The sequence below is a fragment of the Erinaceus europaeus genome, chromosome 2 (assembly GCF_950295315.1).
Source record: "Erinaceus europaeus chromosome 2, mEriEur2.1, whole genome shotgun sequence".
Classification (NCBI taxonomy): Eukaryota; Metazoa; Chordata; class Mammalia; order Eulipotyphla; family Erinaceidae; genus Erinaceus; species Erinaceus europaeus.
The window spans coordinates 6,143,403-6,165,002 of NC_080163.1; the positions used below are offsets into that span (position 1 = coordinate 6,143,403).

The 21,600-nt window shown below is 52.6% G+C and overlaps 1 protein-coding gene across 1 annotated transcript; it reads right to left on the reverse strand.

Moving 5' to 3' along the window:
• Positions 1-6,894: 6,894 nt before the first annotated feature.
• On the reverse strand, positions 6,895-20,694 carry LOC103124470 (NACHT, LRR and PYD domains-containing protein 2-like). The gene is made up of 10 exons (XM_060186526.1): positions 20,400-20,694; positions 18,293-18,463; positions 16,619-16,768; positions 12,696-14,337; positions 11,555-11,725; positions 10,580-10,744; positions 8,938-9,105; positions 8,579-8,749; positions 8,222-8,392; positions 6,895-6,982 (listed from the first exon to the last, which is right to left on the reverse strand). The coding sequence occupies exons 1-10, from the start codon at positions 20,692-20,694 to the stop codon at positions 6,895-6,897; spliced, it is 3,192 nt and encodes a 1,063-aa protein (XP_060042509.1).
• Between the last annotated feature and the right edge of the window lie 906 nt (positions 20,695-21,600).

Here is a 21,600-nt window from a genome sequence, read left to right on the forward strand (position 1 = left end):
GAAAATAACTATACAGGTATAAGCAGACAGGACCCAAATTGTAGAGACTACGGTCTGCAACAGTGAGAACTGAGCAACGTCCTAGTCAAGAGCAAAAGGAGCAATGAGATTCCCTTTCCTTTCACTCGTAAGGAATTCATCAGCACTAGACCATGCGGGAAAGACGTGGTAAAAACACTCCTACAGACCGAAATGAAGGGTTTCCAGACTTCACAATAACCATGTGAGAACACAGCACTCTCTATGGCACATAAACAGAATTCCGCCACACTGCAGTGCTGTCCCACAAACAAGTGTTTACTTCTGCTATCGATCTGAATGCGTGAAAGCTACCGTCAGAGTTCTGGGCTACATACTATTCAAACCCCATAATTTAGCAGCCCAGGGGTGCACACTGCTGTGTGGGGCCCTCGAGCAGGAAGCCCTGCGCTCTGCACATGGCACCCCAAGTGCCAGCACATATCCATCCTCCTCCTCCTCTTCCCACCCGCAGTCTCAGACCCACAGACACCAGAACGTCAGTGGAGACACGTGGTGCTCAGCCACCGAACTGACAGGTGCAGAGCTACACTGGGCTGACACTGGGCCGCTGGAGTCACAGACCGGAAGTCACCAATCTGCCATCCATGTGGAGTCATGCAACCGGAAGCCATCAAATTGCCGTGCACAGATGTCACCGGAAGCTCCCAAAGGTTCCGGTGACGACACCGGCCACCCGTCTGCAGCCCCTGCCGCCCCCACTAGCTGCCAGCCCCGGCTTCTCAGCGTCCTGCTCCCTCTGCCGCAGCCCGAGGCCAAGGGGAGGCCGCTCCAGATGGGACTAGCCAGGAGGCAGAGCGGCCAGGCCGGGCAGGACAGCGGAAGTGCTACAGGACTGGAAACCCCTGGGTGCCGATGTGGATGACCTGAAGATGCACTTCCGCTTCCGGTCTGAGGGAGCGTGTGTGGGTTCTGGATGTTGGTGGGGGAGACAGTGAGGCCAAGGGCCTAGATTTCTTGTGAGAGGCGGGGCCTCCAGGGGGTGGGCGGTGCCTGTAGGGAGGTGGGCGTGGCTTGGGTCGGGGCGGGGCCTGCAGCGGGATGGTGCTGGAAGCCCCGAGTCCTGCTCCTGGCAGTCACTGTTTCCTGATCTTGATTCAGATGCTTGTCTTCCTTTCCAGGATCTCTCCTGGAGCAGGGCTGCTCCTCACCTTAAAATTCATAAGCAACCCAGGTGTCCAACTTCAGATGAGCAGCTAGGGAATTGTTGGTGCATATACAGAGTGGAGTACTACTCAGCTGATAAGAATGAGCTTATCTCCTTTGCTCTGTCTTGGATGGAGCTTGAAGGAATCTTAAGATGAGCCAAAAATAGAAAAGATGACCTAAGAAAATTCAGGATGATCTCGTCATAGGTGGAACTCAAGAAACAAGAACAAAGTAAGACATGGACAGGGTGTGGTGTATTGCACCAAAGGAAAGGGCCCTGAGGAGGAGGGCAGGGAGAGGGCTGAGCAGCTGGCTTTGGGGGTCTTGGTGCCTGATGGTGCAAAGGACTTAAATTAGGGGTGTTTTGCAAACACCATGAGAGACTATCCCTTTGTCAACAACTGTACTGCAAGCTATTAACTCCCCCAGTAAAAAGATTTTAAAGAAAAATGTTCAAGAATTCTGAACTTCAAGTATGTGGAGCACTTCCACTGAAAGCTAAAATGTTTGACTTTTTAAAAAATGGGCTGGGGAGATAGCATAATGGTTATGCAAAAAGACTTTCATGCTGAGGCTCTGAGTTCCTAGGTTCAACCCCCAGCACCATCATAAGCCAGAGCTGAGCAGTGCTCTGGCCAAGTAAAAACATATTAGTGATTTACATTGTTATAGGGTAATAGGAATATTGCTCCCCACTGTTCACACCAGACTTGTCTCCCTAATCTCCAAGGAGTGTCGGGAAATTGAGGATGTGGTAGAGCCTAGCAGGGCTTGACCTGAGGAGTGTGTCTATCCTGTCACTCTCTCTCTACCGAGAGGTTGAGCAAAAAGGGACAGGAGAAACCCCAAAGGTTTGTCCCATCTTATCAGATTCCCTGCCTCACAAATCACCCTGCATTCCTGATACTATGGACATTAGATAAAAGAAAAAGGGGAGATGTCAGGAAATTGTGAGGAACCTCAAAAAGCATCCAGCATTTTTCTGCTTCCAGGAGCCTGGCATTCCTTAAAACATTAAGCCAGCTCCCCCTGCTCCACCCTGCATTCCTGATATGATGGCCTATCTACATAATCATTGTTTTGCCTGAAAGATCCCTACCTATTCCATTCCTTTGATCTATCTTCTTTCTACCCTCAAGACCCTCCCTGCCTGCAGGCTATTATTAATCCTACCAGTTAAAACCCTCAACAGTTGCTAAGGAAGTTCCTACCTTTCCAGTCCCTTTTGCCTTTCTCCACCCCTTTCCTAGCCATTTCCATTTCCACTTGCCACTTCTGGGTCTGCCCTTTAAAAGCCTTGGCTCTCTGATCAATAAAGAAATTGCATTGCCTCGCAGCCATGAGTTCAGTTCCTGAGTCATCTCCCTCACGTTGCTGAGTGAGTAGCAGCCCAGGCTGGCTCTGGTCGTGTTCTCTCCAACCCAGAGAGTACAAGCACCCAAGAAGAGGCATCCCCACACTAGCCCAGCAAAGGAGAACCACCAGAGTCCTTCCAGCATCTTAGAGGCAGGTTGCTTCCCTCCCCCCAAGTTTTTGCTTCAATTATTTACATTCCATGTGTGAATGAAACTATCTAGCAGTTGCCTTTCACTCTATTACTTCACTAAGCATCAACTTAAGTCCCACTCATTTGGTCCCAAAGGTCACATAGATTTTTAAATAACCGAGTAGTACTATCTCGAGTGTGTGTCCTATTCATTCCATCCAGTCATCTCTGCATGGACATGCTGGCTACTGTGAATCATGGAGCTATAAACATGGTGGTGCAGATGGCCCTTGATTTTGAGTTTTTGTGTTTGTTTGCTACCAGGGTCACTAATGGCCCTGAAAACTGTGCCTGAGCTGAGCCAGACACGCTGAGCCAGAACCACTACACTGACTCTTTGGGGCAGGTTCTTGGCAGCCATGTGATGAGTCCAGGCTGCACTCAAGAGCCCAGTCAGTGACTTAGGACATCTCGGTGTCTGAAGGCTAAGGTGACACAGGGGCATGTTCAAGGCTGGGCAAGACACGCCGAGTTTCAGACATGTCCCCAAAGCTGCACTGAGACCTTGTCAATAGACAAAAATAGAAAGATGGAAAAAAGAGATGATTAGCACTTAATAGATAAATATTTTAAGAGATTTCACTGTCTCATTTGAGCAGCCAGAGTGGGCCCTCCAGTAGGTGTGGTGCCAGGATCAGCCAGGAGGCTCAGGCAGCCAGCCCATAGCTGATAGAAAGCAGCTCACACTGAGTACAAAATGACAGTGAAATTCTGGGAAACCTAAAGATAAGAGCAGTAGTACCAGGGAATGCTGTAAGCCAAGCTTATCAGTTAACCACGGACCACCAGTAGTAGTACCAGAGGGGAAGAGGAGACGGAGAGGGGTGAGCCCTTTGGGTGTAAGAAAGTGAAGGGCTGGGGGACAGCATAATGGTTCTGCAAAAGACGCATTCTGGAGGCTGTGAGGTCTTAGGTTCAGTCTCCAGCATCACCATATGCCGGAGTTGAGCTGAGAAGCTCTGGTCAGTCTCTTTGTAGCTCCCATTAAATAAGTAAAATACTTTCTCTATAGGGCAGAAATTAGGAGGAACAAAGGAAAAGAAACACCTGCATCCCCACATCACTGCTCACGAAGCTTCTGTCCTGCAGATGGGAGCCGAGGCCTTGAGCCAGCCCCTTAAAAATATTAAATGAAAGTTAGCTAGCCACAGTCAGGGAGAAAAATAGAATGGTTATGCAAAACAAAAAAATCATGCTTAAGTTTCAAGGTCCCAGGTTTAACCCATGGCACCATCACAAGACAGAGCTGAGCAGCAAGTAAAAGAAAAAAAAGTGGGGGGTGGAGGTGGTGGAATAGCTGTGACGTGTGCAACCAGGTTCAAGCCCAGCCCGCATGACACTGAAGGAAGCTTTGGTGCTGTGCTCTCTCCCTGCATCTACAATAAATACAGCCACAGAGATGGGAGAGAAAAGATGACCTGGAAAGCGTGCCTGCCTGGTGATAACCAGGGCCCTAGTGCCCCCTGGAAAGCACTATGGGCAGGGGCTAGAGCTCAGGCGAGGGGAGGGAGCTCAGGCACAGTGGCATCTCTGAAGAAGTGGTCAAGGAACAGTGCAAACAGCAATCAAGACAGTGACACTCCTTTCTCAAATGCTTTCACCTTTATTTCTTCATTTGTCCCTACTCCCAGGGCTGGGGTTTGTGCCAGTGTTTGAGGAACCGGTGGTGCCATCGAGACGGCACCGCCTGCCCTACCAGTAGCTGTGAGGGGTTCAGAGAAGCACGCCAACGCCGCCACCTTGGAGAGCCGTGAGGGAGTGGGGTCACAGGATGAATTCCTGGAAGGATGGTCTGGTTTTACAGCTATGAGAGGGGTCACACTCGATCATTATCTGGGTGCCGTAAGTGCTGGCATGGTCCAGCAGCTCCTTGACTTCAGGGTCACATTTGTTGATGTTCAGCCTGGGGGTGTGAGGAGGGGGAGCAAGGAGGACCTTAATCTTCAAGGGGGGGGGTCGCTCCAGCTCCCAGGTCTCCTGCGCAAGGGGCTGAGAGCGCAGGGCTATCTTTTACATAGTTTTGTAGCCAGGGCTTCAGTACTCCTGGCTGATGTTACCTATCAGACAGACAGACAGACACACAGACCACAGCACAGAAGCTTCCTCCCATCCCACTGTCCTTGTGCAAGGTGTGCTGGGAGGTCAGACCTGGGTCAGGGCAAAGCAGGCATCCTCCCAGCCATGCAACCCACTGCACCCACACCAGTGACCGTGCGTTTAGATATAACCTCGTCTACTATTCCGTTCACCAGGATCACCCTGGGGCTCGGTGCCTGTGCAACAAATCCAGTCAGTGCTCCTGCTAGTCACTTTGTCTTTTGTTTTTCTTTATATTTTTTAAGAGACAGTAATTGAGAGGGAAACTATGGACACCTTATCTTTGACAAAGGGGCCCAGACTATTAAATGGGGAAAGCAGAGTCTCTTCAACAAATGGTGTTGGAAACAATGGGTTGAAACATGCAGAAGAATGAAACTGAATCACTGTATTTCACCAAATACAAAAGTAAATTCCAAGTGGATCAAGGACTTGGATGTTAGACCACAAACTATCAGATACTTAGAGGAAAATATTGGCAGAACTCTTTTCTGTATAATTTTTAAAGACATTTTCAAAGAAATGAATCCAATTACAAAGAAGACTAAGGCAAGTATAAACCTATGGGACTACATCAAATTAAAAAGCTTCTGCACAGCAAAAGAAACCACTACCCAAACCAAGAGACCCCTCACAGAATGGGAGAAGATCTTTACATGCCATACATCAGATAAGAGTTTAATAACCAACATATATAAAGAGCTTGCCAGACTCAACAACAAGACAATAACCCCATCCAAAAATGGGGGGAGGAAATGGACAGAATATTCACCACAGAAGAGATCCAAAAGGCTGAGAAATACATGAAAAAATGCTCCAAGTCTCTGACTGTCAGAAATGCAAATAAAGACAACAATGAGATATCACTTCACTCCTGTGAAAATGTCACACATCAGAAAAGGTAACAGCAGCAAATGCTGGAGAGGGTGCGGGGTCAAAGGAACCCTCCTGCACTGCTGGTAGGAATGTCAGTTGGTCCAACCTCTGTGGAGAACAGTCTGGAGAACTCTCAGAAGGCTACAAATGGACCTACCCTATGGTCCTGCAATTCCTCTTCTGGGAATATATCCTAAGGAACCCAACATATCCATCCAAAAAGATCTATGTACACATATGTTCTTGGCAGAACAATCTGTAATAGCCAAAACCTGGAAGCAACCCAGGTGTCCAACAACAGATGAGTGGCTGAGCAAGTTGTGGTCTATATACACAATGGAATACTACTCAGCTGTAAAAATGGTGACTTCACCGTTTTCAGCCCATCTTGGATGGACCTTGAAAAATTCAAGCTAAGTGAAATAAGTCAAAAACAGAAGGATGAATATGGGATGACCTCACTCTCAGGCAGAAGTTGAAAAACAAGATCAGAAACGAAAACACAAGTAGAACCTGAAATGGAATTGGCGTATCGCAGCAAAGTAAAAGACTCTGGGGTGGTTGGGTGGGTGGAGAGAATACAGGTCCAAGAAGGAGGACCTAGTGGGGGTTGTATTGTTATACGGGAAACTGGGGAGTGTCATGCATGTACAGACTATTGTATTTCCTGTTGAATGTAAAACATTAATTCCCCAATAAATAAATTAAAAATATATATATAAAGAAATCGAGAGGGAAGGAGAGATAAGACACCCGTAACCCTGCTTCACCACTTGTGAAGCTTCCCCCCACTTGCAGGAGGGGACCGAGGCTTGAACCTGGGTCCTCGAGCACGGTAACGTGTGCTCGGTCAGGTGTGCCACCGCGCAGACTCAGACCATCTTCTTGATCACTGCACACTGCTAAGAGCAGCTGCTACCCAGTGACAGAAAGACGCAAGCAGGCTGGCATCACAGGCGCAGAGAACCGACGTGTGGTTGGGACATGGGGTGGCTCCGGGGACAGACGCAGCAGGCCCTACCTGAGAAGCGTCAGGGTAGTGTTGGTGTCCATCAGGGTATTACACAGAAAGCTGGCCGTGTCCATGTCCATGGGGTTCTGGGTCAGGTCCAAGGTGGTCAGCTGCTTGTTGATGCTGAGAGCAGTTGCCACTTCTTCATAATCGGAAATGGTGATGGAGCATTCCTTCAGCCTGCAGGTCGGACAAAACCCAAGGGTCCCTTCAATGCCAATGCCAAGTCAATGTTGCTTTCTATGCTGGCAGGCACCAGGGACCTGGCAGACACCAGCAAACATCCTGAGTCACTGAATTTATGTTGGTATGCATGAGACCCCTTCTGTTTCATTTGGTTTAAATCCCCCCTGCTTAACACTATTCTATTTACATAACCACTGTTAACAAGCACCACCCTCCCTCCAGGGCATTGGTGGTTCAGTGATAGGATTCTCGCCTGCTCTGCCCCCTCTTTGTCACACTCTGATTTTCACCAGTCACTTTTCTCTCCACCCTCTCTATGTCACATCCTGTTTCCACCTTACTTGGCAAGTATATATAAAGACAGCATTGTGAGTTTTACAGTACTGTACTTTGAGTTTAACTTATCTCGTCTTAGATTGTGCTGCGTCCTGCATGAATAAAGAGATACTGCCTACAGCTCAACCATGAGTCCCTGGTCGTCTGTTACCCGCCTGTGAAGCCAGCCCATTGAAAACAACATAACCTGTCGAAAACAACATAACCTGTCGAAAACAACATAACCTGTCGAAAACAACATAACCTGTCGAAAACAACAAATTTACATGTATTTTTGTTTAAGTTTCTTTTTTAAAAAGTTTTTTTTTTTTTTTTTACTAGAGCACTGATCAGCTCTGGCTTATGGTGATGCTGGGGATTAAACCTGGGATTTTGGATGCTCAGGCATGAGAATCTCTTTGCAGAACCATTATCTACCCCTGCCATTAAAAATACTTCAACTACATACACATACACATACCTCAGAGCTCTGCTCAACTCTGGCTAATGGTGGTGCTGGGGATTGAACCTGGGATCTCAGAACCTCAAGCAGGAGACGAGTCTTTTGCAGAACCATTATATGCTGTCTGCATAGCCTCCAATTTAAATTTAAATTAATAATTAGAAAAGGGAGTCGGGCTGTAGCACAGCAGGTTAAGTGCAGGTGGCACAAAGTGCAAGGACCAATGTAAGGATCCTGGTTTGAGCCCCCAGCTCCCCACCTGCAGGGGAGTCGCTTCACAGGTGAAGCAGGTCTGCAGTTGTCTTTCTCTCCACCTCTCTGTCTTCCCCTCCTCTCCCTATTTCTTTCTGTCCTATCCAACAACGATGACAACAATAATAACTACCACAATAAAACAAGGACAACAAAAAGGGAATAAAAATAAATAAATAATAATAATTAGAAAAAAACCAACCCTCATTTAAAATCATACCAACCCTGTGTGTGGGGCCAGGGTGTGGAGACTCGGCACAAGTCCTCTCAGGCAGAGGCGACTCACCACAGGGTTTTCAGGACGCACAGGGGCTTCGTCAGAGAGTCGCACAGGAACTTCAGTCCAGATGAGCCGATGGGGTTCATGCCCAGGTCCAAATGCTGGAGCTTGGAATACTGGGTGACAGCCATTGCTAGCTCCCTGCAGCCGGTGCTGCTGATGCTACAACCCCAGAGCCTGGTGGCCGTCACGCGAGGGAACAAGAAATGTCAGCCCTCCCTGTGGGGTCCCCAGACTCTGAGCCCCTGACATCAGGGGATCTGGTGGGCAGAAGAGTCCCACGCCCACCCAAAGGTGTCTGGGGATCCCCACCCCTCATGAGGGTGTTGCAGATCGGGCAGGCAGGCTGCTGGTGGGACTTACACCAGGGTCTGCAGCGCACAAGTGAGGGAGTTGAGACCTTCACACAGGAGTTTCAGCCCCTGGTCCCCCAGCGCATTCTGGGCCAGGCTCAGATGCGTCAGCCTCTTGCTGTCCCTCAGAATGTAGGACAGCCCTTTGCAGCAGGCTTCCGTGAGGTGGCACTTCTCCAGCCTGCGGGCACACGGAGCACTGAGCGTGGGTGAGGGCATCCCCCACAGCCCCACTCCCTCTGAGGAGGCCCCTCCTGCCCACTGCCCACCACACAGAAAGGGGGACAGGGATGAGACCCAAAAGTGAGCACTGCACCGCTCGTCTCCATGAGCCCTGGTTCCGAGTGCCCATGCGGAGGAGACACTCACGCCACCCTCTGCAGCATGCAGGTGGGCTGAGCCAGGGTCCTGCACAGGCGCAGGGCGCCCTTATCCAGGACTTTGCCGTTGACGATGTTGAGACACACGAGGGAGCTGTGATCCACAGAGGCGGCGAGGCTGACCCACTGCTGGCTGGTGCCCGCACATGACTTCAACCTGCCGGAGACTCAAGCTGCCATTCTGTAGAAACGCCCCACAGCCCCGTCTCTGCCTGAGCCGGGTAGGGGGCGTACTTGAAGCTTGTGAGCTGCAATGAGCCAGGAGCCGGGTTCAAGACCCAGGTCACCACCTGATGGCAGGAAGCTTCACAAGCGGTGAAGCAGGGCTGCGAAGGCCTCTCTCACTCTCCCTCTCCTTACCCTCCCTCTCTCAATTTATGTCTCTCTCCAATAAATAGTAAATATTTTTTTTAAAAGAAAGTCTGTACTGCTAGCCAGCGAGTGCCAGTAGTTTTGTATAAACATCCCCACAGCTGCTTATCCCAGACCCTTGGCTGCTAAGGAATCCCGGACTGCCCTGTGTGCACATGTGTCTGTCTGTACATCTGCGTAGAAGCACATGGCCCAAGCCAGGACCCCAGCCTTGAAAGAAAGAGGCCCCCCTCTCTTTCCCTTGTCTCTGATGCATTCACGGTAAACTGTGTGCTAGCCCGCTAGATTCCTGGTGGGTCTGAACACACCATTTGTACAAAAATAAAATGCCTCACTCAACTCCCAGATCGCACACTGTGCCCCCTCACTCTACTCAGCGCCAGCTTGGAATGACCACACCTGGAGGTGCAGCTCTCTGGGGAACTGGGGGTTAGCCCAGGGTCTTCCCCCCAGAGACCAAGCCCAAGGACCTGAGGGAGACCCAGGGGTCACATTACTATACGCCTCTAGGTGAAGCTGTTGCCATTTAGAAATACGCTTAAGGGGGCCCAGTGATGACACAACTGGTTGAGCACACACATTACAGCGCATTACAGCCCCTTGTCCCCACCTGCAGGGGGGAAGCTTCATGAGTGAAGCAGGTCTACAGATGCCTCTCTCTCTTTCCCTCTCTATCTCCCAATTTCTCTGAATATTTTATCTCTCAGTTTCTCTGAATATTTTTAAAAATAAAGTTTAAAAGAAAACTATTTTCCTTCACAAGCGGTGAAGCAGGTCTGCAGGTGTCTATCTTTCTCTCCCCGTCTTCCCCTCCTCTCTCCATTTCTCTGTCCTATGCAACAACAACAACATCAATAACAACAACAATAATAACTACAAGAATAACAAGCAAGGGCAACAAAAGGGAAAAGAAATAACTTTAAAAAAAAAAAAGAAAATTTTTTCTCTATAGAATCAACTGTAACAAAGGACCCTAAGTCAGCCAGGGAGATGTCAACTATTTCCAAGCAAGGAAGCCCCTTTTCTGTGCCCCCCCCCCAGCCCCTTAGGGGGCTCGTCTATTTTTCCACTGAGAAACAGCTCAGACAGCAGTGAGGGGCAGATTCTCTTTGGATTCAGGGATACTAGGGAGCCGTCCCGTCTTCCCCAGAGTCCTCACAGAGCCAAGTGGAAAGCACCCTCCCGGACACAGGCCCGGACACAGGCCTGAAGAGCACCCAGGCCGAGCACGGCTGCCGACAGCGGGGGTGGGCTCTCACCTGAGGGACTGCAGCTTACAGCCAGAGTGTTGCAGCAGCTCACACAGCAGTGGCAGCAGGTCCTCCTGCTTGTGCTCCTTGAGGGTCAGGTGCATGAGCGTCTTGTGCCCGCACAGGGCGGCGCAGAACTCTCGGTAAGCAGCCTCGGGAGAGACGCTGCTGATGCTGGAAGGGGAAGCGGCAGGAGTTTGCATGCAGCTCACACAGGGCGTGCCGGGTACCAGGCTTTAGGAACAGCTTCACTTTTAGCTCTTTTAGATGTTAATGATTACCATTTTTTAACTTTGTTCAATCTGGTAGGATGGAGAAATTTAGAGACAACACGGGAAGAGAGGGAAAGAGAAACACACCTGCAGTCCCGCTTCACTTGTGAACTTGCTGCTCAGCTCTGGCTCATAGTGGTGCCAGGGATTGAAGCCCTGGACACTGGAGGCTCAGACACTAGAGTCTCTTGCAAAACTTGGGAATTGGTGCGAGGGATAAAGTACTGGACTCAAGTATGAGGTCCCAAGTTGGATTTCTGCCATCCCAAATATAAGAGTGAGGCTCTGCTTCTTTCTTGCTAACAAACCTTTTAAAAAAAAAGTGCTGAAAGCCTTTTGCATAACCACCCTGGTTATCTCCTTAGGTCTCTTTCTTTTAAAAAAAAAATATATATATACATATACACATATATATATATATATATATATATATCATGTGGCCCAGTGACTAGAGCAGTGGGCTCTCAAGCATGTCTTGAGTTTAATTTCTGGTTCCCAGGTGCCAAAGCAATGTGCTGGTTCCATATTTCTGTTTTCTCTCTCTCCACCTCTCCCTCACTAATAAAAAGGCTTATTTGTAAGAGTGAGGGGGAGAGCCAGAGCCTTGTTCAGGCATACGCAGTGCCAGGGACAAACACCAGGTGCAGCTTCAGGAGACGGAAGCAGTGATGTCCAGCATGGCCCTGGGTCGAGCCCCAAAGCACCCACTTACACCAGTTTCTGCAGCTGGCAGGAGGGCAAGGCCATTTTGTCACAAAGGACTCTCACGGAGGCGGCGCTGAGGTGGCTGAAGCTGATCTTCAGATCCGTGAGTTTCCAGTTGGTCTCCAACACGGAACAGAGGTCGGTCCAGGAGGGGATCACCAAGCCGTTGTCCTGTAACCTGCGGGAGGACGGGTAAAGGAGGCAGCTCTGCTGTGACCCGAAGAACTGTGACCCTGGAGTCGGATGAGTCACCTTTCGGCATCAGTGCCAGACACCCAGCTAAAGGCGGAGACACCTGCACATCGCTGCAGAAAAGACTCACTTCGTGCCCACAGACGACTGGCACGACTGCTGTTGGGGACAGTCAGCCAGGCTCATCTGAGACTGGCAGCAACACTTATCAGTGAGAGGCCAACAACAATGGGGACCACACCAGGGCTGGATACCACGGCCAGAAAAAAGATAAGTGGCTGGGCGGTGGCTCATCTGCTAAAGCTCACACATTACCATGTGCAAGGACCTGGGTTCAAGCCCCTGCTCCCTACCTGCGGGGGGGAGAGGCACTGAAACAGGTCTACAGGTGTCTTTATCTCCCCTTCCCACTCAATTTCTCCACCCAAAATTAACCATTATATATTCAAAGAGTTCCCAAAGAATTTCTGTCTCAATTTCTCTTTCTGGCATTTTTTTTCCCCTTTTGGCACAGCTAGGAAATGGCTTCCAAGACTTATGCTCTGTTTTAACTATCTCCCCAGCTGACAAGCAGGGTTTTCTTTTTTAATTGGGGGAATTAGTGGTTTATATTAAATACAAGTGGTTGGGTCATGTGTGAAATTTCTCAGTTTTCTGCCGAACACTCACCCCCAGCCTAGGTCTTCCTCCATCCCCAGGCACCAGGACCTGAATGCCACCCCTCCCCCTACATCCTTTATTTGGTGCCAGCCGCTGAAGATTCTGAGACAAACAGCCACGTGTGGTTGAGCTCCCGGTGCCCACATGCCAGAGCAAGGTGCTGGTTCTGTCTCTCCGTTTTCTCTTAATAAAAAGGCTTATTTATAAGCTCATGAAGGAGAACCAGAGCCTTGCTCACCCGCATGCTGTGTTCTCTGCCTGTGTGTCTGAAGCGAGTGGCCCCAGCGTGTGCTTACGTGTCCTCCGCGGGGCCTGTCTGCTCAAGGTATAGCTGCAGCTTGTCCTCGTCGTCCGCGTCGTCCTCGGGCACCTGGTGGAAGACGTTGCTGTGCACCTGCAGCCGGAGGCTCTGTAGGTCCCTGAGGCACCTGAGGCAGAAGCCGGCGTGCATGACCTCCTGCTTGCTGCCGAGCTCCAGGGCCAGCTTGCTGAAGCGGGGCCCCAGCTCCCTCAGCAGCTGTGCATCCTGCGTCTCGTACAGGCCCCGCAGCAGCTCGCGGGTGAACCGGGTCGGGTGCTGCTCGCGGGTGAACCGGGCCGGGAGCTGCTCGTATTCCAGCTGCATGACATGTCTCAGCAGCTGGTACCTGAAGCTCTGCGCCCTGTGGACTTGGAACGCCGCCTCCAGCTGCCACGTGTTCTCCGAGTGGGTGAAGCCGAAGAGGAAGTCGCCCACCCGGGCCAGGTAGGGGTTGAGCATCCTCTCCTGGGGCGAGAAGACACTGGCCATGTCCTGGATGGCGCCCTGCTGCTTGTACTCCAGCACGTAGAAGGCAGCGGCCAGGAGCTGCTGCACGGCCAGGTGCAGGAAGCTGTAGCAGCGGCCCCAGTCGTCGTGCTGCCGCAGCACCTTGGCCTCCAGGAAGGGGTACAAGTGCTGCTCCATCACGCCCAGCTGCTGCAGGTCCGGGCCCGAGAACACCGACCTGCGCATCCACACGCAGTGGGCGGCCAGCAGGCAGACGGAGGCCAGCGGGACGCGCAGCCTGGGGTGTGGGCGGAAGCGGCATCTGAAGAAGCCGAGCACCAGGCGGGTGGCGGTGGTGCACATGGGGTCCACGTTCTGATCTTGCTCCACCTGCGGGCGCAGGCAGGCGGCGGCCGCCCAGCACATGGCCGGGGCCCGCACCAGCTCCTGCACCGCCAGGTGGTCCTGCAGCGACTTCAGCGCCCACAGCGCCCCCGGCTTCTCCTCCTCGAGCCCCAGGTGCTGGAGGAAGAGCCAGCGCTGGTCCTGCTCCCGGAGGCCCCGCAGCTGCAGCACCTCGGCCTCCCGCAGCAGCAGCCTCACGTCCTGGCGGCTGGGCGTCCGCATGGTCACCAGCACGGTGGCCTGGGACAGCAGGACCTTGCTCAGCAGGCTGCCCAGCACCACGGGCAGCGGCTGCACCTCCGCCCAGTCCCGGCACAGGCCGCTCATGAAGGCGCCCTCGACTGCCTGCAGCTGGTCCAGCCCGTCCACCACCAGCAGCACCCGCTCCGGCCGCGCCAGCAGCTCAGGCATGGCGGCCCGCAGGTCGGCACGGCCCCGGCTCAGCAGGTCGGCCAGCGAGCTGGGGCCACAGTGGTTGAGTTCCGGGCAGCTGAGGTAGAAGACTGTGGACCAGGAGCCAGGCAGCCGGCCCGACAGCCAGTCCAGGACCAGCTGCTTGGCCGCCGTGGTCTTCCCCACGCCGGCCGGGCCACTCAGCACCAGCGTGGAGTGGCAGGAGAAGGACTGCCACGGCTGGCCGTCCCTGTAGAAGGGCAGCAGGGCCATGTGCTGGCGGATGGCCTCCTGCATCTGCTCCCCCACCTGCAGATCTGCAGGCCAGAAGTTGCTCTTCCAGCTCGCCTCCAGCTGCTTGCTCAGGGTGTCTCTGTACTCAAGCCACGTGCCTGGGAGGATAGGTGGGAATTCCTGCTTATCCATGGGGTGGACAGAAATCAGGAGGGGAGGCAGAGGTACAAGGAGACACCTGCAGCATGGCTATACCCCCTTGGGAAGCTTCCGCTCTGCGGGAAGGGACCGGGACCTTGAACCCAGAGCCTTGAGCATGGTAACATCTGCTTTCAACTGGGTACACCACCCACCCGGCTTCACAGCTGGTTATTCAAGAGAAGAGGCCTCGTCTATTAATGGTATTTTTGGCATAAGCAACTTCACCGCTCCAGTGTCCTTTTGCATTCAAGGATGGAGCGAAGGGTGAGAGAGAGATAAGCAAAGAGATGAGGAGAGATGCAGAGACTAAACAAGAGATAGAGACAGATGGAACAGGGCTACCACAGCTCCAGAACTTCCACCCACCGGCTGACAGGGTTGTCATCTGGGTGGCAGACACCCTACCCTTGTGAGCTCTCTCTCTGGCCCAGGACACAAGGCCCTTGGGGAAGAAAGGAGACCATGGGGCTGCTAAGACCCCAGGCTGCAGGAAGTGGAGATACACACCTGGCACTGACCTGCCCATGATCACAGTCAAGTCCCCGAGCCGGAGGATGGTTTGCATCCCTGCAAAATACACATCTGGTGAGCACCCTTAGTGCCGAGTCCATGAGGTCCCATGCCAGTCACCTCACCATCTCAAGTGGTGCTGGGGTTTGAACCTGAGCTGTGATGAGGCAAAGCAGGTACCCTGTCCTGTGGACGCTGACCCACAGGTCTCTTCAGAACCAGAGCCAGAAGGCAGCTCTACCAGAACTTACCGCACCACTCACCGTCTCTGCTCTGGCCTCTCTGCAGAGAGCTTGAACAGAGCTGCCACAGCTCCCGGGTGTCTCCCTGAAGGCCGGGGGCGGGGGGGGGGGGCAGCTCAGCTCTCAGCACTCCATTTCCGAGCTGGCCTCAGACCATAAGCCAGAGCTGAGAAGTGACCTGGCTGGCCGTTCATACAAAAAATACATTTCACAAAGGGAGGAGGAGGAGGAGGAGGAGGAGGAGGAGGTGGAGGAGGAGGAGGAGGAGGAGGAGGTGGAGGAGGTGGAGGAGGTGGAGGAGGTGGAGGAGGTGGAGGAGGTGGAGGAGGTGGAGGAGGTGGAGGAGGTGGAGGAGGTGGAGGAGGTGGAGGAGGTGGAGGAGGTGGAGGAGGTGGAGGAGGTGGAGGAGGTGGAGGAGGTGGAGGAGGTGGAGGAGGTGGAGGAGGTGGAGGAGGTGGAGGAGGTGGAGGAGGAGGAGGAGGAGGAAGGGGAGAAGGAGGGGGAGAAGGAGAAGGAGGGGGAGAAGGAGAAGGAGGGGGAGGAGAAGGAGGGGGAGAAGGAGGGGGAGGAGAAGGAGAAGGAGGGGGAGGAGAAGGAGAAGGAGGGGGAGAAGGAGAAGGAGGAGCAGGAGGAGAAGGAGGAGCAGGAGGAGCAGGAGGAGGAGGAGGAGGAGGAGGAGGGGGAGAAGGAGGAGGAGGAGAAGGGGAGAAGGAGGGGGAGAAGGAGAAGGAGGGGGAGAAGGAGAGGAAGAAGAAGAAGAAGAGGAAGAGGAAGAGGAAGAGGAAGAGGAAGAAGGAGGAGGAGGAAGGGAGGGGGAGGGGAGGGGGAGAGGGAAGGGGAAGGGGAAGGGGAAGAGGAAGAAGAAAGTTTTGAGCATGCCTACCAGTGGCAGCATTTTATCAGGCAAAAAAACCCATAATTCACAGTGCTGGGGTCTGGGGTCAGGGGTCGGGGGTCAGGGGTCGGGGGTCAGGGGTCTGGGGTCTGTGTCTGTGTCTGTGTCTCTGTGCACTGTAAGGCAGGCAGGTATTCTACACCACGAGCTCTCTCTCTCCAGCCCAGTTGTAAACTTATTCAGGCAAAAAGTCTAGAGATTATTAAACAGACAGTATCAACTGAGGTAACAACCAACCTTGATGGCAAGTTCTCACGTGTGAGGTTGTCATAAGCTTCTGAGCGCCAGAAGCCACAAAAGGCAAAGAGCAGTTGCACAACACCCTACTGTGATTCTCTCTTTTCTTTTGGAATTGTCTGCCTCCCCCATTGTTTAATTAAGGAGTGGAGGTGGACACCGCTTGATATGTGTGTCCCACCCAAGGTCCTGTACCCCTACTCCAGCCAGAGCCCTCCGCCATCTCCCCCTCTCCTCTCGTGGCCGTAGTTCTCCGATGGGGGTGGAATCTTGCTCCAGGAGACACCTGCTGGGACAAAGATGCCACGCCCCCCCTCCCACCCCACCCCAGAAAGTAGATGTCGGAAGACCGACCTGATTCAGTCTGTATCTCTTCTTGAACCAGATTCTTCTCATCTTCCTCCTCCTCTTGCACTTCGAGCTCCTCCCCACTCTCCAGACGCCGCAGGAATTCATCCACATGGTCAGGTTCCTCCCTCACTCTTTGCTCCCGACTCCTACTCACTGAAGCAAGGGGGATGTGTTACCATGTCCCTGTGGGGACTGTTGTTTGGGAGAGACATCAAGAAGGTCCAGGTTCAGCCACTGGGACCCAGGAAGAGGTCAGCTAGCAAGGTGCCGGGCATACAAAGCACAGGCACTCATGGCGGAGGTCCAAGGGGCCCCTGTAGACTTGGCCAGGTTTCTGAGGACCTAGGCCAAACTCTCCCGGGGAGGCTCAGTGGGGCCCTCTGAGGAGGAGACACTTCCAACTCGGTGTCTGTGGGTCTTGTGACAAGGTCTGCAGCCCCAGAGTCAATGGGGTACAGCAAAGGAGTCCAGTGGACTGGCTGTAGGGGAACCCAGGAGCGCTTAGTGGCCAACAGAAAATCACCCACCTCAAGGCTGAAAATTTCAGGGCTGAGAAGACAGCACAGGGGTTCTACAAACTGCTCTCCTACCTGAGGCTGTGAGCTCACAGGTTCAGTCCCCAGCACCGCCACCAGCCAGAGTGTGGTAGGGCTCCAGAACGAATGAGTGTGCAGTCCACCCTGGAGCCCTTCATTTAATTACAGTAGAAACTATCAAAGAGTCACTTCTCTGTCAACGTACTCATCACCAGACCTTGAATGTATGCCTGTCACAGTATGTTTTTCATTTTAGAAAGCAATTTCAATTTTATTCTAAAGAAAGGGATATGGAGACAAAGACAAAGACTCGTCTCCCTAGTCCTCCCCCCACCCCAGCCCTGCTGAGCTCTGGCTGATGGATGGTAGTGCTGGCGACTGAACCTGGGACCTCAGAGCCCCGGCCATGAAAAGCTTCTGCAGAACCACTGTGCTGTTTCCCCAGCCCCTTCACAGAGACAGCACAGCTCCTTCACCAACATGGCAGAGCAGCCCTGAGCCCCAACACCACACACAGAGGGAGCTTCACGAATGGCGGAGTGTGTACTGGTACCTCCTCTCTCCCTGTTTTTACCTGGATTAGTAGAAAAAGCCTGGGGGGGGGGTGGCACGCCTGGTTAAGTGCACATATTACAGTGCACAAGGACCCTGGTTCAAGTGCCCAGTCATTATTTGCATGAGAAAGCTTTTTTGAGTGATGAAGCAGGGCTGCAGGTGTCTCTCTTCCTCTATTCCCCCCCCCCTATTAATTTCTGGCTATGTATCCGATAAATTTTTTAAAAAATGAAAATGCCTGTTGGAGTGGTGGAACTGTGCTGTGTAAAGCCCTAGTGACCTCAAAAAAAAAAAAAAAGAAGAAAGTCAGCAAGTCCAGTTCATCTGTATCCCAAAGAAAAGCCCAGTTTCTCTACCTTGAGTGTTCCTGCCTCCTGGTAGAAATACCACCTCAGTTCTCTGTGTGGAAGGGACTGTGTGTGGCTAGCCATCAGTCCAAGGACTCATGAAAGAGAACCCTGACATCTGCGATGCTGGGGACTGAACCCAGGGCCCCGTGATTCAGAGTCCAGCCCTTCACCCACTGAGCCACCTCCCAGGCTGTCTTCCTATCACCCCTCATGCCCACCCGTGTTTATCTAGTTACATCCGCCAGCTTGCAGGCTCACCTGGGAGGCACCTGCCCCTTCCACAACCACCCGGGCCAGGTTGGAGAACCGAGGTTCTGGGAAGCTCTGGGCCACAGTGTCCTTCCAGTCCCGGCCCCATCTACCTGACAGGTCGATGCAGAGCAGGGCAGCCAGCCAAATGCCACCACCTCTCAGGGAGTGGTCAGTAAGGAGACGACTTACCTGAAAGGGTAGGCTGGGTCATTACACATGTGTTATCCATGTCTTCTGAAAAAAAAAAAAAGAAGCGATTCTTGTCTTGTAGCTGAGCCCCACAAGGGTCTGAACTGCAGTGCGGCTGGGTTCCAAGCCACGCTCTCTCCTGTCTGATGTCAGAGCCCAATGAGGAGGAAGCTCTCACCTGTGCTCGTGGGAGGGGACAGAGGAGTAAGCCCGGCATGATTTCATTATTTTTTTAAAATAATTATTTATTCCCTTTTGTTGTCCTTGTTTTTTTTTTGGTTTTTTTAAATATAGATTTTATTGATTTATTATTGGATAGAGACAGCCAGAAATTGAAAGGGGAAGAGGAGATAGAGAGGGAGAGAGATAAAGAGAGAGAGAGAGACGCCTTCAACCCTGCTTCACCACTTGTAAAGCTTCCCCGCCTGCAGGTGGGGACCGGGGGCTTGAACCCAGGTTCTTGCATGCTTAACCAGGTGCACCACCGCCTGACCCCTGTTGCCCTTGTTTTATTGTAGTTATTGTTGTTATTGGTGCCGTTGTTGGATAGGACAGAGAGAAATGGAGAGAGGAGGGGAAGACAGAGAAGGGGAGAGAAAGACAGACACCCGCAGACCTGCTTCACCGCCTGTGAAGCGACTCCCCTGCAGGTGGGGAGCCGGGGGCTCCAACCAGGATCCCTATGCCAGTCCTTGCACTATGTGCCACCTTGCTTAACCCGTTGCGCTACTGCCCAACTCCCATGATTTGATTATTTTACAGCAGTCGGGAGAGGGCTACATGCATGGTCTTGCTGCTTTCAGGTCACCCTTTTTAATCATGTTAATGTGGGGAGAGAGAGGGAGAGAGAGGGAGAGAGAGGGAGAGAGAGAAGGTGCTTCCCCCAGTGCTGTGGGGCTCAAGCATGGAGCAAATACCCGGTGAGATGCAGACCCTACCAGCTGAGCTATGCCTGGACCCCTCCCAAGACTGGCACTGCTTTCTCCTCTCACTTATTTTTAAAAACTCTATTTATCGGTGAGAGAGAATCAGAATCACTGGCCCATGTGGTGCTGGGGATCTAGCCTGAGACTCCAAACTTGAGGGTCCAACACTTTGTCCACTGTGCTGCCCCCTGGGCCACTACTTTACTTAGTATAATTTTAATCAGAGCCTGGAAGTCAGTTTTATGACAGTGCTGGGGTTTGAACCTGGGACCTTCGGTGCCTCAGGCATGGAAGAACTGTTGCAGATGTTATACTATCTCCCCAGCCCCTCTTCATTTTTTTAGTTAAAAAGTGTACAACTCTTTGTTGCTTTTTAGTAATCTCATTTTAAATACTTTTATATAAATCCTTCTTATTTTAATAAAGAAAGAGACCACAGCACCAAAGCTCACGCCAGCGCGGTGGGGGCTGAACTCAAGCCCGCGTCACACACATGGCAAAGCGGCGCCCTGTCCAGTGAGCTAGTTCACCAGCCCTGACCCTCAACCTTTTTGTAAAAGACAAAACACCACCTCAGCGATAAAACTAAGAGAGCCAGAGAACCCAGCCTCTCGGACACGTCTGGCACTCAGACATCTCTGTGGTTGAGTCTAGGGACACCCTCGGCTGTCGTGAGATGGGGTGGAGTGGGGTGCTCACACTGGGGTGCAGGTCCACTCAGGGACACTGGTACCAGGGTGCTGGGGATGCTCGGAAAGACTCGGACCCAGGACGTGCCCCCTCCCCCAAACACAGACCTTGTCCTTAGTGCTGACCACCTGAGAGCTGAGGTTTGGAGCCTGTGGTCCGGAGGAGAGGGGTGGGCACAGACTGAACACAGGCCCTGGGGGAGGACGCCAGGGGCATGGCCCTGGGTCCTGGCCGGCAAACGGGCGTCTGGGCCTGAGCAGGGCAGGGCGTGGGCAGGGCGGCTTACCGGTGGCCTTCTCCCAGGCCATGTTGTACAGGTCCCTGCGGCCGACCCTGCACAGCAGGTGGAGGGTCAGGAGCTCCACCCATGTGCTGTTGCTGTGTCTGGCCAGGAGGCGCGCCAGCTGCAGCCCGTTGGCCCTGTTCACCTCGGACTGAGGCAGCTCCTCCAACAGCTCCTCGAAGGGCGTCATGTCCCACAGCAGCTCCTTGAACATCTCCAGCTCGTCTAAGCTGAGCTGCTGCAGAATGGGCTCCAGGTCGAATAGCGGCCTTGGTGGGGTCTCCCTCCCACCCTGCATGGCGAGTCGAGCCTGGGGCACAAGGACGGAAGTCAGTGGGGGGGGGCTGAGGGCTGGGGGTGGCGCCTCAGGGGTTCAGGGAGATGCCAGGGACCAGACTCGGGGGTCCGTGCACTCCAGGCTGGTCTCTGTTCACGTCTTTCTCTTTGAATTTTAAGCAATTTAAATTAAAGGAGCCAGAGTACTTCTCGGCTCTGGCATAAGGTGGTGCCCAGGACTGAACTGGGCCCTCAGCATCAGCTGCTGGTGGTGCTTTCCAGGCCTGTTTAAAACATCAATTAATGAAAGGGATCCAGAGAGAAGATGCACACATCCTGATGAGCTCTGGCTGATGGAGTGCTGGGGATTGAACAAGGCACCTCAGAGCCTCAGGCAGGAGAGTCAATTGCAGAACTATCTCCCCAGACTCATTAACAATAATGACAAATTATTGTTTTACCCAGAACACTGCTCAGCTCTGGCTTATGGTAGTGCTGGGGGGATCCAGGGACCTCAGAGACTCCAGCAGGAAGGTGTTTTACAGAACAGCTGTGCCGTTTCTCTAGACACACACACACACACACACACACACACACACACACACACACACTGTACATGTAATGTGTATCTAGTTCCCAGAATGGGTTGATAGGACAGAGACAGGACAAACAAAACAAAATCTGCATTGTGCCGCCTCCCCTGCTTCCCACAAGAGACAAAACAGAGAAGGAGCCAGACTAGCCTTGCAGCAGCTGATTCCAAATTATATTACTCCATGAGGATCATTTCTGGAACCATCCGTTCCACCCCGGTTCCATGGCTGCCAGTTCTCAGCCACATCGCCCCGCCAGATATTCGTCGGGATGCGGCATCATCTAAGTTTCATTTCCCACGTCTACGCCCGACTGGACCTGCCAATATACGCGG